The sequence below is a fragment of the Natator depressus genome, chromosome 3 (assembly GCF_965152275.1).
Source record: "Natator depressus isolate rNatDep1 chromosome 3, rNatDep2.hap1, whole genome shotgun sequence".
NCBI lineage: Eukaryota > Metazoa > Chordata > Testudines > Cheloniidae > Natator > Natator depressus.
In genome coordinates, this window is record NC_134236.1 from 65467343 (window position 1) to 65482682 (window position 15340).

The following is a 15340-nucleotide window of genomic DNA, read 5'->3' on the forward strand; positions in this document are numbered from 1 at the left end:
AATACATACTGTAACTAATGCATGGTTCCAAAAATAAAAAAGAATGAAGATCCTTGCTCAATAAGTCAGTCATTTGTCAGTTTACCTCATTTTCTGCAAGTAGAGCTACTGAAGGAATGCAGACAGACATTCTACTCCTGGAGCTCAAAAGGAAAAACTTGTGCAATATTATAGAATTTAAATAACAGGACTCAGACTGAATTAGAACTCACTTCAGAACCTTCAAAGAGATGAATTACTGTACAGTGATTTCTGAAAGCTATTGGAATAAATAAGGAAACTGTTACACAAATAACTATACCCCAGTTGATGAAGACTAATTGGAAGTAAAGTGAGAAAACGGAGCAAATTTCTGTTTTCTCATTATCAAGATATCCAGATGGAGGTAGCCTTCTCAGAATAAATAAAAGAAAGAAAACAACATCCTGAAACCCAGCAGTTACAATACAAATTTTAAATTACAGCACATGCATCTTGATGTAATCATAACATTGTAGTGATACTACTGGAATTCAGGAGTTCCTGGCTTTCAGCCACAAACTCAGGCCATATCTACACTACGAAAGTACTCCAATTTTACAGAAGTCGATTTTTGGGAACAGATTGTATAAAGTCGAATGCATGCGTCCACACGAACCACATTAATTCGGCAGTGAGAGTCCACAGTACCGTGGCAAGCGTCGACATTCTGAGCAGTGCACTGTGGGTAGCTATCCCACAGTTCCCACAGTCCCTGCTGCCCACTGGAATTCTGGGCTGAGCTCCCAATGCCTGACGGGGCCAAAAATTTGTCATGGGTGGTTATGGGTAAATGTCGTCAGTCAACCCTCCCTCCCTCCCTCCCTCCGTGAAAGCAACAGCAGACAATCATTTTGCGCCCTTTTCCCTGGATTGCCCAAGCAGACGCCATAGCACAGCAAGCATGGAGCCCGTTCAGCTCACCCCAGCAGTTATGACCATTGAAAACACCTCGCGCATTATCGTGCAGCTTATGCAGAACCAGCACCTAAAAAACCAGGCGAGGAGGCGACGGCAGCATGGTGATGAGGACATGAACACAGATTTCTCTGAAAGCGCGGTCCCCAGCAATTTGGAGATCATGGTGTTTGTTACTGGGGCAGGCTCATGCTGTGGAAAGCCGATTCTGGGCCCGGGAAACAAGCACAGACTGGTGGGACCGCATAGTGTTGCAGGTCTGGGATGATTTCCAGTGGCTCCGAAACTTTTGCATGCGTAAGGGCACTTTCATGGAACTTTGTGACTTGCTTTCCCCTGCCCTGAAGCACAAGAATACCAAGATGAGAGCAGCCCTCACAGTTCACAAGCGAGTGGCAATAGCCCTGTGGAAGCTTGCAATGCCAGACAGCTACCGGTCAGTCGGGAATCAATTTGGAATGGGCAAATCTACTGTGGGAGTTGCTGTGATGCAAGTAGCCAACGCAATCACTGAGCTGCTGCTATCAAAGGTAGTGACTCTGGGAAAGGTGCAGATCATACTAGATGGCTTTGCTGCAATGGGATTCCCTAACTGTGGTGGGGCTATAGTCAGAACGCATATCCCTATCTTGGGACCGGACCACCAGGGCAGCCAGTACATAAACCGCAAGGGGTACTTTTCAGTGGTGCTGCAAGCACTGGTGGATCACAAGGGACGTTTCACCAACATCAACGTGGGATGGCGGGAAAGGTTCATGATGCTCGAGTCTTCAGGAACTCTAGTCTATTTAAACGGCTGCAGGAAGGGATTTACTTCCCAGACCAGAAAATAACTGTTGGGGATGTTGAAATGCCTATAGTTATCCTTGGGGACCCAGCCTACCCCTTAATGCCCTGGCTCATGAAGCCGTACACAGGCACCCTGGACAGTAGTAAGGAGCTATTCAACTATAGGCTGAGCAAGTGCAGAATGGTGGTAGAGTGTGCATTTGGACGTTTAAAGGGTTGCTGGCGCAGTTTACTGTCTCAGTTAGACCTCAGCGAAACCAATATTCCCATTGTTATTGCTGCTTGCTGTGTGCTCCACAATCTCTGTGAGAGTAAGGGGGAGACGTTTATGGTGGGGTGGGAGGTTGATGCAAATCACCTCGCTGCTGAATATGCGCAGCCAGACACCAGGGCGGTTAGAAGAGCACAGCAGGAAGCGCTGCACAACAAAGAAGCTTTGAAAACCAGTTTCACGACTGGCCAAGGTGCTGTGTGACACTTCTGTTTGTTTCTCCTTGATGAAAACCCGCCCCCCATGGTTGCCTCTAAATTCCCTGTAAGCCACGCGCCCTCCCCCCTTTGATCACAGCTTGCTTAAAAAGGAAATAAAGTCACTATCGTTTAAAAAAATGTATTCTTTATTAATTGATTATAAAAATAGGGAGATAACTCACAAGGTAACCCAGGTGGGATGTGGGAGGAGGGTAGGAAGAGGCCACTTTAAAACTTCTTGAATGCCAGCCTTATGTTGCTTGGGCTGTCCACTGGGGTGGAGTGGTTGGGTGCCTGGAGCCTCCCCGCTCCGTGTTCTTGGGCATGTCGGTGAGGAGTCTATGGAACTTGGGGAGGAGGGAGGGCGGTTAAGCAGGGGCTGCAGCGGCAGTCTGTGATCCTGCTGCCGTTCGTGAACCTCCAACAGACACCGGAGCATGTCCGTTTGATCCCGCAGTAGCCCCAGCGTTTCCTCATGCCTCCTTTGATCTTCCTGCCGCCACCTTTCCTCACGTTCATCGGCCACTTTCCTGTACTCTGCTATTGTGTCCCTCCACACATTCTCCTGAACTCTGTCAGGGCCGGACGACTGCATGAGCTCAGAGAACAATTCATCGCGCGTGCGTTTTCTTCACCGCCTTATCTGAGATAGCCTTTGGGATGGAGGAGGGAGGCTTGAAACATTTGCAGCTGCTGGAGGAAAAAAAGGGAGTGAAGTATTTAAAAAGATACATTTTACAGAACAATGGCTATACTCTTTTATGGTGAACAACACTATTCACATTACATAGCACATGAGATTTTGGTACAAGGTCACATTTTGCATCTTATATTGAGTGCCTGTGGCTTTGGTGTTCGAGATCACACACACAGTGCCGGGCAACAGAATTCGGCTTGCAGGCGGCCATGGCAAGCCATAGTCTTTCGGCTTCTGCAACCTTCATAACAGCAGCACACTCCTCTCCCATACCAAGCAAAGCATGTTGAGTTGGCCATTTAGTGCTGCGGTTTTCCTGTTAACGTGCAGCAGCAGAAACCAAACTAACCCCCCACCCACCCTATTCTCTGGGATGATCGCTTTACCCCTTCCCCCACCGCGTGGCTGGTAACAGAGAAGATCCTTGCTAACCAAATGCAAACTCAGCGCCAATGCCCTCCTCCCCCTCCCACCGTGTGGCTAACTGCGGGGAAGATTTCTTTTCAGCCACAGGCAAATAGCCCAGTAGGAATGGCCACCTCTGAATGTCCCCTTAATTAAATTCCCCTATTTCAACCAGGTTACCATGAACGATATCACTCTCCTGAGGGTAACACAGAGAGATAAAGAACGGATGTTGCTTGAATGCCAGCAAACACTGGGACCATACGCTGCCAGGCTTTGCCATGCAATGATACCAGATTACTTGCTACTAGCATGGCGTGGTAAAGTGTCTTACCATGGAGAACGGAATAAAGCTGCTCTCCCCAGAAACCTTCTGCAAAGGCTTTTAGAGTACCTCCAGGAGAGCTTCATGGAGATGTCCCTGGAGGATTTCCGCTCCATCCCCAGACACGTTAACAGACTTTTCCAGTAGCTGTACTGGCCACGAATGCCACTCAAGTCCTCAGGGCTACTTAATCATTAAAAAATGCTTGCTTTTATAACGTGTATTATATTTAAAAAGGTACACTCACCAGAGGTCCCTTCTCCGGCTTCTTTGGGGTTGGGAGGATATTTCAGTCAGGGTGAGAAAAAGGTCCGGGCTGTCGGGGAGAACAGTGTGCTGTGTGCTCTCCTTAAGCTCGTCCTCCTCCTCATCCGCAAAATCCACAGGCATGGCGGAGGGTACCCCATCATCGGAGTCCACGGACAGGGATGGAGTGGTGGTGGTGGCTCCCCCCTAGAATTGCATGCAGCTCAGCATAGAAGCGGCATGTCTGGGGCTCTGTCCTGGAGCGTCCGTTTGATTCTTTGGTTTTCTGGTACGCTTGTCTGAGCTCCTTAAGTGTCACGCGGCACTGTGTGGCGTCCCTGATGTAGCCTCTGTCCCTCATGGCCTCAGAGATTTTTTTGAAATGTTTTGGCATTTCGTCTTTTGGAACGTAGTTCTGATAGCACGGATTCCTCTCCCCATACAGCGATCAGATCCCGTACCTCCCATTCGGTCCATGCTGGAGCTCTTTTTCAATTCTGGGACTGCATGGTTACCTGCGCTGATGAGCTCGCCTGGCTAAACAGGAAATGAGATTCAAAAGTTCCCGGGGCTTTTCCTGTACACCTGGCCAGTGCATCCGAGTTCAGAGTGCTGTCCAGAGCGCTGTCCAGAGCGGTCACAATGGTGCACTGTGGGATAGCTCCCAAAGGCCAATACCTTCAAATTGCGTTCCCACTAACCCTAATTCAAAACAGCGATGTCGATTTCAGCGCTAATCCCCTCGTTGGGGATGAGTACAGAAATCTGTTTTTAAGAGCCCTTTATGTCGAAAGAAATGGCTTCGTTGTGTGGATGGGTGCAGGGTTAATTCAATTTAACGCTGCTAAATCCGACATAAACTCGTAGGATAGACCAGGCCTCAGTCTTCTAGCTCATGGTGCTCCTCTGAAGCTAATAAAACCACACGCATTAGTACAATTTCTAGGAGTCACGGTTAGAATCTTGAGAGAAACAGACAATAATGCTAAAAGAACACAATAAAAAGGGGGATACAGTATCAATGCCAGAGCAGTAAACAATTCAAATGTATTTTAAATATATGCTGGAAATGGAAAGTAAAAATATCAACAACTTTTTGACCATGAAACTTTTTCCAGCACACATCTGTAAAGAGAAAGTTGTAATTTTCTCTAACTGTACCCTTTCATTCAAAAACCATTTTCTAAAACCAGCTCGTGGTCAAACTGATATCGCTAACTTCATTTTTTCAGTTTTCTTCATGTATTTTTGATAGCCCTTTAACTTCAACACTGTTTAACATTATTACTCTCAGCAGCCAGGCAGTTTGCATAAGATGTTATTTGCCAACAATGTATTACTCCACAGGAAAACCTCTTCCATTTTCACAGCAGATATTTATGAGAAAGAGCCTTGCTGAGAAGAAGGTGAAGAACATTCACATAATAACGTACCCGGGGGAAAGGATAGCTCAGTGGTTTGAGCATTGGCCTGTTAAACCCAAGATTGTGAGTTCAATCCTTGAGGGGGCCACTTAGGGATCTGGGGCAAAAACTGGGGAATGGGTCCTGCTTTGAGCAGGGGGTTGGACTAGATGACCTCCTGAGGTCCCTTCCAACCTTGATATTATTCTATACCCTTCATCAATAAATACCTGAATAAGAAAGGATCAGAATGAAGGTACAAAACATGCTTCTCCAACAAGACTCAAGAGCATTTTCTAATACTCTTTTCGTAGGTGGTAGGAAGAAATGATGGCACATCTTTTCTGTGTAAGTAATTTCAACAGACTTATTATCTGTGTAAAAGTAGCTCGTAAAGGCCCCAGTAAAGACAGTCTGTGCTCAGAAGAGCTCACAATCTGAATAGATAAAACAGAAAGGAAGTCTCTATGCTCATTTTACAGATGGAGGACTGAGACACAAAGATTAAGTGGTTTGGCCAGAGAAATGAACTGCATCCCAGTCCAGTATCTTAACAAGATCTTCCTTCTCTCTTACTCATCTTCTTTAGACAAAGGAGGCTTTTAGTGAATCCTTTCACATAATGAATTAGTTAACAAATGTTTTACCTTCCTCCCTACTAACCATTAGAGATAAAATATACTGTTATTCTGGTCAACTTTCATTAGCAAAGTACATGCAATGAAAATTAAAATGAATTTAATTTTTGGCAACTGTTCTACTATTAACTTACAGGGATTTATTCTCCCATTGATACACAAGAGATTTCCTTGCCTAACCGCCATTAATGATGGAAGAATATTCCCTGAAAAAGATAACATGGGATTTAGATACTAGACAGTATTGTCTGCAAAAAAAATGCACCATGAGATGAATGTGCTGAAAAAGACAGAATAAAAGTATTACAATACCCACTGGTATTTGAGCATCTAACTGTGTCTTGGAACAAATACTTTTCTAGAAGATCGGTAAATTCTTGGCCTGGATTAGCAAATTAATTATTTGAAACCCTAAATTCAAATCCAGAGTATTAAATAATAATACAAATTTGACAAAGCTCTTCAGGGTAGGAGCTATGTCTTCCGATGTGTTTGTACAGTACCAATACAAGGAGACCTCATCCCTGACTAACGACACTACAAATAATTAGAAGGAAAATATTAAGTTTTCTGTTGCCACATTATTTTTCACTGTACCCATGTCATACAATTAAAGAGAAAGGAAAAACATTCTAAACCAGCACAGAAACAAGCTCCTTGAGAGAAGGCAGACCAGAGTCTAGGTGCTGGAACTAGGGGTTCTGGGGGTGCAGCCACCCCTCCTGCTTGAAGTGGTTTCCATTACATACAGGGTTTACAATTTGGTTCAATGGCTCTCAGCACCCCTGCTTATAAAGACTGTTTCAGCACCTCTGGACCAGAGCAATAATTTTGGCTTCTAAACTTTAATAGGAAGAGCTATGAGGTTACAAATCAAAAGGAGCAAACTAAAAATTCAATTCCATCCCTGAGGGCTTATGTGCTATAATCACACCTCTCACCTCCAGAGGGCCTCCTAGCATCCAGGTTCAGCATTGCAAGGGTTCTCTGAGTCTAGCACTCCCATTAGTTGGTTCTGGTGCTACAACAGTCTGTTGTCCATGGCCTAGCCCTCCAACCATTCCACTGCTCAGTCCATTCCCCTTCCTAGAGGTTACCCAAAAAGTCCAAAAAATAGTAAACGAGATCTAATGGCTTTCAATCCCAGTCTCTATCAGGTCTTTGCTTCTTTTATTCTTGACATCCACGATTCCCCTCTTGGTCCGGGGAAGAGCTAGGAGAATCCAGGCCTGCAACTTCACAAGATCTGCAGATTCTGTGGCCTTCACCTTGACTTTGTGGTTCATCACGGCTTCTCCTGAGGCCAGGTATGGAAGCGTTTCCTAAAAGCCAGTCTCAGTTTCTTCTCTGCAGCAGCAAGATTGTAATTTCTACCAGTTTTCTCTGCTCCTTGCCTTAATATAGTCAGTCTCTCTCTCCTCTTAACAGGAGTTTCCCCCTTATCCCTCTTTCTGGGACTGGGGCTGTGGCTTGGACCTCTTTGTCTTAAGCCGGGTCTACTCTTAAAAATTAGATCCATCTAGCTACGTCACTCAAGGTTGTAAAAAATTTGCACCCTGAGCACCACAGTTAGTCAGCCTAAGTCCCACCATAGATGTGGATAGGTCAAAGGTAAAATTCTTCTGTCGTCCCAGCTACTGCCTCTCAGAGTGATATTAACTGCAGCAAGGGAAAACCCCTTTCCGTTGATGCACAAAGTGTCTACACTATTGCGCTACAGCCGAAGCAATATAGCTGTGCCGCTTTAACATCTGTAGTGTAGCCCTGGCCTTAGAATAATCTCTCTTTCCATCCTTCAAGCAGGAGTTTCCCCATAAACTCCAGCTCCAGAAAGAGGAGTGTCTCTCAGGCCATCTGCCTTAGGTTAATCAGCTGCAAGGCTTTTGCCCGCTCCCTTCAGCTAAACACCCTTCCCATCTAGCCTTCCAATCTCAAAGGTTCATCAGGCCAGCCTTCTCCTGTCAGTGTCTGCCCCGCTATGAGGGAGGAGGCAGCTTTATGCTGTTCCACTTTCTCCCAACTCCTTCCCAATTCGTAGGGTGAGAGGGGAGGCTTGCCCCACCCTCTGTGCAAGGCTCCTGACACTGGGCCCTTAAACATACAGGAACAGGATTCCCTCTCCAAGCACTATTCAGTCCTGAAGCTGCTCTCTCACTATCCCTATCTTCCTATAGGATCTTTCAAACCCTCCAACAGCCATGACAGGTGGTGGGATGGGCTGACAACTAGGCACTATTGCTGTTGATGGCAGATTACCCCATCACACATGTATAAATGTTTTTGCTTAGGCAGGATTTCCGTATAAGGTAACTGGAAAGCATGTAGTGAATGGATAAGCATAAAGTCACTCAAAGTAGTGGAAAGAGGAGAGGTACTTTGTTTTTGATTTTGTTACTTTTCATAGAATACCAGGGTTGGAAGGGACCTCAGGAGGTCATCTAGTCCAACCCCCTGCTCAAAGCAGGACCAATCCCCAACTAAATCATCCCAGCCAGGGCTTTGTCAAGCCTGACCTTAAAAATATCTAAGGAAGGAGATTCCACCACCTCCCTAGGTAATGCATTCCAGTGTTTCACCACCCTCGTAGTGAAAAAGTTTTTCTTAATATCCAACCTAAACCTCCCCCACTGCAACTTGAGACCATTACTCCTTGTTCTGTTATCAGCTACCACTGAGAACAGTCCTTTTCTTGCAGAGAATCCTATACATATTTCAATAGGATCATAATTGGGCTCCAAGATTGCCTCATAAAAACAGCCCAAGAACTAAAATGGGAAGAGAAGAGAAGAAACATTTCTAGGCTCTGTAGTCTAGTTAGAACTAAAAAATTCCTCTTATGAAGGTACTACACTGGCAAGTGAGCTGTTTTCTCACTTTTATATTATATTTATTTAAGTAGACAGCCCTCCCAACCACTAGCAAATCTCACTCAACAGTCTCCCTCTATTATGTATTCCATATTATTTATTTTCAGACTATGGCTTCAATGGCTACTTTATTCAGATCAGCAGAAACCAAAAAACAATGCTGAGCAAATAAAAATATACTGCTGTTTAACTCGTACATCCCAATGCTGTTCATCTCCGTATTCATGGAGTTCTCCCGCAGTATACTCTTTCAAGTCAACATTTTAAGAAATAAACCATAAGTGAACCACTAATGTCTAATTTAGATGAGTTTGCGCACTGTTGCTAAACACAAAAGCTGTAGATCTTTTATTCCCAATTATTCTTAATTTTTAGCAACGTGAGTAGAAAAGTAAGAAAAGATTTTCTTTTTTCCCCCTCTTCATTTTATTTTTCAAGAACATTTGTGCCAAACTGTTTGTAAAAGCAAAAGCAAAAAAACAAAACAAATGTCATGCAAAGAAGTTTGAGTACAACTTATTCAGGGGACAGTTTCTTCATCTTATCTGCAAATCATTAAAGAAAACAGTTGGGGATGACTGATTCCCGGGTACATAGTAGACCACGACTGCATACAATAAATCCTATAGCCAATTACCAGGACACAGTTACCTGCTTTTACAGTGCTATATAAGCGCAAATTATTATAAACCTGCCAGTTGCAAGTAAAACACTAGTCAATTTAGAACAAAACCACAGACACACTTGACTGACTGGGAGTACTAATATTATACCAGTACCTCTTATGTAGTGCTTATCATCAGTAGATGTGAAAGCATTAGCTAAGTCATTGCAGTTTGTTTCCCATATTTATATATAGCCAATTTTCATGCCTGTCCTGGAAGCTCCAAGTAGGGAGATGTAGCAAAAAATGACTGGATGGGGAACGCGTCACAGTGCCCCTAAAAGGCTCAGACAGTACCACATTCGAACAGCTGAGCCGGCGTACTTCCTGAGCCACACGTTCCAAGCTTCAGGACTACAGAGTCGAACAACCGGCGTGTAATTCACTGCTCTAGAGAACACTCTGAGATACCACATACATGAAAAGGGCTACAGCATATGAGAACAATCCTGGTCTACATCATGCAACAGTTCTTTTGCACCAATGAGAGATGTTAAGTATGAGACTGAAACAAAGAGTATTTTAGAATTCCTGTTTATGGACGGAGGAAAACAGACATGTTTTTCTTGTGTGTGTTAAAAATATTTTAATTGGAGCAGTTAGCACCAAAGATGACAAAGCAGAGGGAATCTGAAGTCTTCAGACAAGAAAAAGACAAGCAATAACGTCATAGTAATATCCCTTGAAAATCTGAATAAGGAGAGATGTTGAGAAGGTAGTTAGGTTTATACGTTTTGTTTTGTTGCATGGTTTCTGAAGGGCAATTAGTCACATGCTCACATAAGCCAAGTTCTTCTGATTTCAACTCATGCTAAGAGGAGAAAAATGATAGTAAAAAGGTAACATTCCTAAGTACTGAGCAGCTCAAAAAAAAAAAAAAATACAGGGAGATCTTCAGACATCAGACCCATAAATGGACTGTGCTAGTTATAGTTACTGACATCACATATACTTTTTTAAAAAAACTAAAGCAAATGTTCTAATAGGGAAGATAAATTAGATAAATTGTTACCCCTCTCATCCTCTTTCTGTGCTTGATGTTTCTGACAGGTGAGTCAGAGTGTACTTTCCAAGATCTCAGTCATGCCTATCTGGCAGCCACTGAGGGTACATCAACACAGAAAAACAAAACAAAACAAAAACAAAAGCCCTATGGCAGCAAGTCTCAGAGCCAGGGAAAACTAATTTTGGTCCACATGGTGGGGCCAAAAATAGCAGTGTACATGTTTGGGCTTGGGCTGGAGCCTGGCGTCTGAGATCCTCACCGGGTTTCGGCACTCCAGCTCCAGCCTGAATGTCTACACTGCTATTTTTAGCCCTGCAATGCAAGCCCGAGTCAGTTGACCCCGGCTCTCAGACTTGCTGCCACAAGAGGTTGTGTTTTGTTTTGTTGGGCTGTGTAGATGTACTCTGAATAACCCCAAAGATAAATGCTAATTAATCTTTGGAAAGAGACTTTATACCCAATCCACTAGAGAAAGACACACTTGCACATGCTCCTGGCAGTAAAGCCTCAAATAAAGTTCTGTGATGGAGCCTTTGACAGAAAAGAACCTCCCTCTTTTCTAAATTCTGACATTTCTCTTTGCCTCTGCATCCCTAAATGATGTGCATTCTTGAGTTTGTAAACAATCCACAATAGGATTTGGATATTAATGTATCCGAACTGCAAGTGATTAAGTATATATGGCTGTTATCTATGCATTAAGCCAAGGGAGATAAATCTTCTCTTTGATACAGAATAAAAAATGAAAATCTGCTGAAAATCCAATATCTACTACTTCAAGTTTTCAAGTCGTTGATATACAATTTCTTCTGTTTTGAGAAATTGCACTGATTCCAGCAGTATTCCTCATTTGCAGTTTCAGCAGTATACGTGAGACTACTATAACAGAGATTTAGGGCCACTAAGTAGCCTCTATATCACACACAGCAATATATTTTCCAGTACCTTCTGCATTAATAATTTTAATTATCACCACATCACTCTGTAGGAAAACGATTTCTCCTCCACAAATAAGCACTGCTCACAGTATTTGAGCATTCTTTCTATGAATTAGGTGGAAGAGTATGTTCAAAATATTCAGTATTTGAATTGTTTTTATGTATATTTGGGAATGCAGTCTCTATAAAATCAGTGGAAATACCATGATATATATCACAAATTCTCACAAGTTTTTGAGAGGTTCATATTTTTCTTTTAAAAATATGATCACAAGATATGATATTTTCTGGTAGGTTTTATAATACCTATTTAATCCACCACTTTTTTTCCTCAAGAGTTTAAGGGGGAAAAAAACAAACCCAAACCACTATTCATATATGCTTTCTGCTCTACCATCATAGAGCCAATAGATGAAAGACGAATTACCCAACAAATCCTACTCCGTCAGCTGTGCAAACACCAAAGCAATTGGTGAATGTAAATATTCTAGCAACTTTATCCACCACCAGTTACAGGCTTAAATATAAAATGATGTTATTAAAAGCGTGATTGCAGCCTTAACTAAATATTACTCTGGCAGTGTTTTTCTTCCATAATTGACACTTCAGAGCCTGCAGAAGTCAAATGTTTTCTTTATGAAAGCTCTAGTAGACTTGGACATATCCAAGAAAAACCAAGTGTACAGTATTCAGTTTGAACTTAAAAAAAATAATCTTACCATTAGATTCAAGGCAAGTTACAATTACACACACACACACACACAGAACTTGTAAAATTATATTTGAAAAGCACTTAATTGTAAAACTCTTTCACATTACTAAATAATCTACTCCTAATTTACTATTTAGCAAGAATATGAAGTGGTATCCTTTCACATTTATATTTTTACATATGTTGCTCATGCATATTTAGGCCATCAGCGTGCTTGTTTACTGTAACCATTGCAGGAAAAGCATGTGGAATTGAGGATCTCTTGGCTTAAAAATAGAGGACTTTAACAGACCATACGCATAACAAGGCATCGTTTCAGTGCGAAGGGTTAACACTGAAGCTGCAACAGACGGATGAAAATTTCAAAGTGCAAATTGCACAGAGGGGGTAGGATTGCCACCAGGTAAGGACAGGCAGAAGTATCACCACTGCCATCCGACAGGCATTCTCCCCAGGGGAGAGCAGCTTTAAATTCTGGGCAGGACACCACAGGAGTCGTACAGGTGGAGGATACTAAAGAGATGTGCTGAACTGACATATGTTGTGTTTGCCCTGCCCCTGCCCTGGTCAGCTTTTCACACTTTATGAGCTGTACTAGCTAGTTCCAGGCCCCCAAATGTCACAGCAGTTTGTGGACATCTTGTGCCAGTGTGTTTGTCTAGCTTCAGCTAGACTTTCCATTTCTTGGAACTCACATCCTGGATCCTTCCAGCTTCTGCTGGTGAAAGCCAGGGAGAGAATCAGGCTCTGTGTGTGTACGATTAGATAACATGAAAAAGGAACCATGAAAAATAGAGCATATTATGCTTCATCAAGGCAAAACAATTAGCTACCTATATTGTAATACTAATGTAGCTCAATTAATAATGCAGTTCTGGCCCCTACATTTTCAAAGTGGGGTGCAGGAATTTAGTCACCAGATTCTCATTGGCTTAACACAGGGGTGGGGAACCTACAGCTTGTGGGCCAGATCCGGGCCACTGCTTCATTTCATCCGGCGCTCAGCAAGTCTCCATGCTGCCAGGCCTCGCCGCTCCCCCTGGCGGGGCTGGAGCCGCAAGCAAACATCCTCCCAGACCATGCTCCCCAACCCCCTGCCCCAGCCCTGAGCCTGCTCCCACACTCCAAACCCCTTGGCCCAAGCCCAGAGCCACCTCCTGCACCCCAAACCCCTCATCCCCAGCCCCACCCCAGAGCCCACACCCCCAGCCGGAGCCCTCACCCCCTCCCGCACCCCAACCCCCTGCACCAGCCCAGAGCCCCCTTCCATATCCTGAGCCCCTCGTTTCTAACCCCACCCCAGAGCCTCAGGGAAGCCCCACGCCTCCACCTCCCCTCATATTGCGGGGCTGTGTGTGGCCAGCAACTGATTTTTCCTGTGGGCCAGTGGCCCAACAGAAAAAAGGTTCCCCAGCCCAGGTCTAAAGTGTACCTAGAAGGCTCATTAGAGAAACACTGTTGTTATGGACTGTGAACCCAAACAAAGAACGGAACTTAATAGAAGAAGAGTTGATACTTACTCCTTATTCCTGTTTTTAATGCAGGGATGATAAAGAACTTTGACTGCATTCCATGTGCCTGAAGACCTGGAATCAGGCCTCAAATTATCTTCAAAAAATGTAAAAACACTGCTGGATGCTGAATTTCCCATAGATTCCACCAATAAAGTGTCAGAATTTAAAAGCCACATCTGTGGATAGACAATAGTTTATTTATAGAATACACCAGCAGCTTGAACTTGTTCTGTTACTCCGGATTTAAACCTGACCTGCTATGAGTAGGTGACATTAGGCCACATAAATCATGAAGCCTGATGTTTACTAGAGCATGACAATTTAAAACTGTATTCTGACAAATCTTTAATGGATGTGAATTAGCATGTTATGTTAAATAATCTTAAGTGTTCAAAGTGGTGTAAGCTCCAGTGGAGATAAATCAAGGGATGTATAAATGATGCAGAATTTCTTGTGATCCGTGTTAGGAGCAACAGAACTGTGAATCTGCATTTCCTTTGTGGCAGTAGCATGTTCCCTCTGCTAGAAAAAAAACAGCCACCAAAACACTATTGCTCCAGTAGCTAATGGATGATTTTTCTAATTTTATATTTCAGTGATGTGTCAAGCAAATGGTGTTGAAACAGTCAAGTCCTGAAGACAGGACGGCAGTTGAGAGATTTCCCATTAGAAAAGCCAAGGAATGAGAGGCAGTGAGAGTATTTAAAACAGATTGGATAGAGCTAAAACAAACAGAGAGGGAATGCGTAGCACATTAGAGTTTACTAACGATGAGACAGGCCTAATTAACAAGAGTGGCAAAGGCTCTAGCCAACACTTATTTGGAAAATAAAACTAATAAAAAGAGCTGATAATGGGAATTAGGTTTCTCCATACTAATTGCTGGCACAAAAGTGCTGGAAGTCTATATTAAAGGAAAGTTTTGAGAAATCTCAATTCTTTTCACTGTATTATTATTAATTCAATCACTGAATGTTTGTGTTGGTTACCCCAAGGCCCCAAACAAGATAAAGCACTGTTGTGGTAGGCACAGTACAAAACCATTCCTGTCTCTCCCCTTTTCTTCATTTATTCACTTGGCTATGGCAGTAGAGAAACATGAGTTGCCAAAATGGAATTAACTTTCACAAGTGAGCTAATAGAATTTTTTCGCTCTCTTTGAGCATATTATTTCAGTTTGCTTTGTATGTCACTCATTAAACGTATTACTTTGTACTGTGCCAATTCCAATTGTTTTTCCCCAAAGACCTAATTATTCTTTGAATTGGCAGGCAAGTTTAATAGGATTCTTTTCTTAGCTGCTTTTAACATTCACTTTGATGCATCTTTGGACTCTTATACGCAGTATCTAGTGCACTTATAAAAGTAGGAATTAAGTGCTGCTATTGGTTAGTTTGTGCTAGCCTTTTGCTTTTGGAGACCTGGGTGACCTTAGATTAAGACAAGTTAAATTAAGTTTGGTGATAGACTTATTGCAGCCCCTGCTAACAGGTTTGTTCACATCAGATAACACTTACTATTTGATATAACTGATCACAACTATTGCAGGTTGTCAGAAGCCCAGTATTAGAAAACCGTAGCAAGGCTTTTGCAAAGAAGGAATGAGACACACTCTCAAAGATGTCTCAGGAGGAGACCAGGAAAGTGGAGACATACGTTATACACTAGTTAATTGTACTGAGTTTTGCTCTAGGAAGGATGTGGACAAACTGGAGAGAATCCAAAGAAG

At 43.1% G+C, this 15340-nt stretch overlaps 1 protein-coding gene across 2 annotated transcripts in view; it reads right to left on the reverse strand.

Annotated features, from left to right (window-relative positions):
* Positions 1-15340, reverse strand: part of UBE3D (ubiquitin protein ligase E3D) — a 107739-nt gene that overhangs the window by 62582 nt on the left and 29817 nt on the right. For both annotated transcript variants that reach the window (XM_074948036.1, XM_074948037.1), the window contains exon 8: positions 13618-13787. In XM_074948036.1, coding sequence (XP_074804137.1) covers positions 13618-13787 — 170 coding nt within the window. The remainder of the gene's footprint in view (positions 1-13617; positions 13788-15340) is intronic.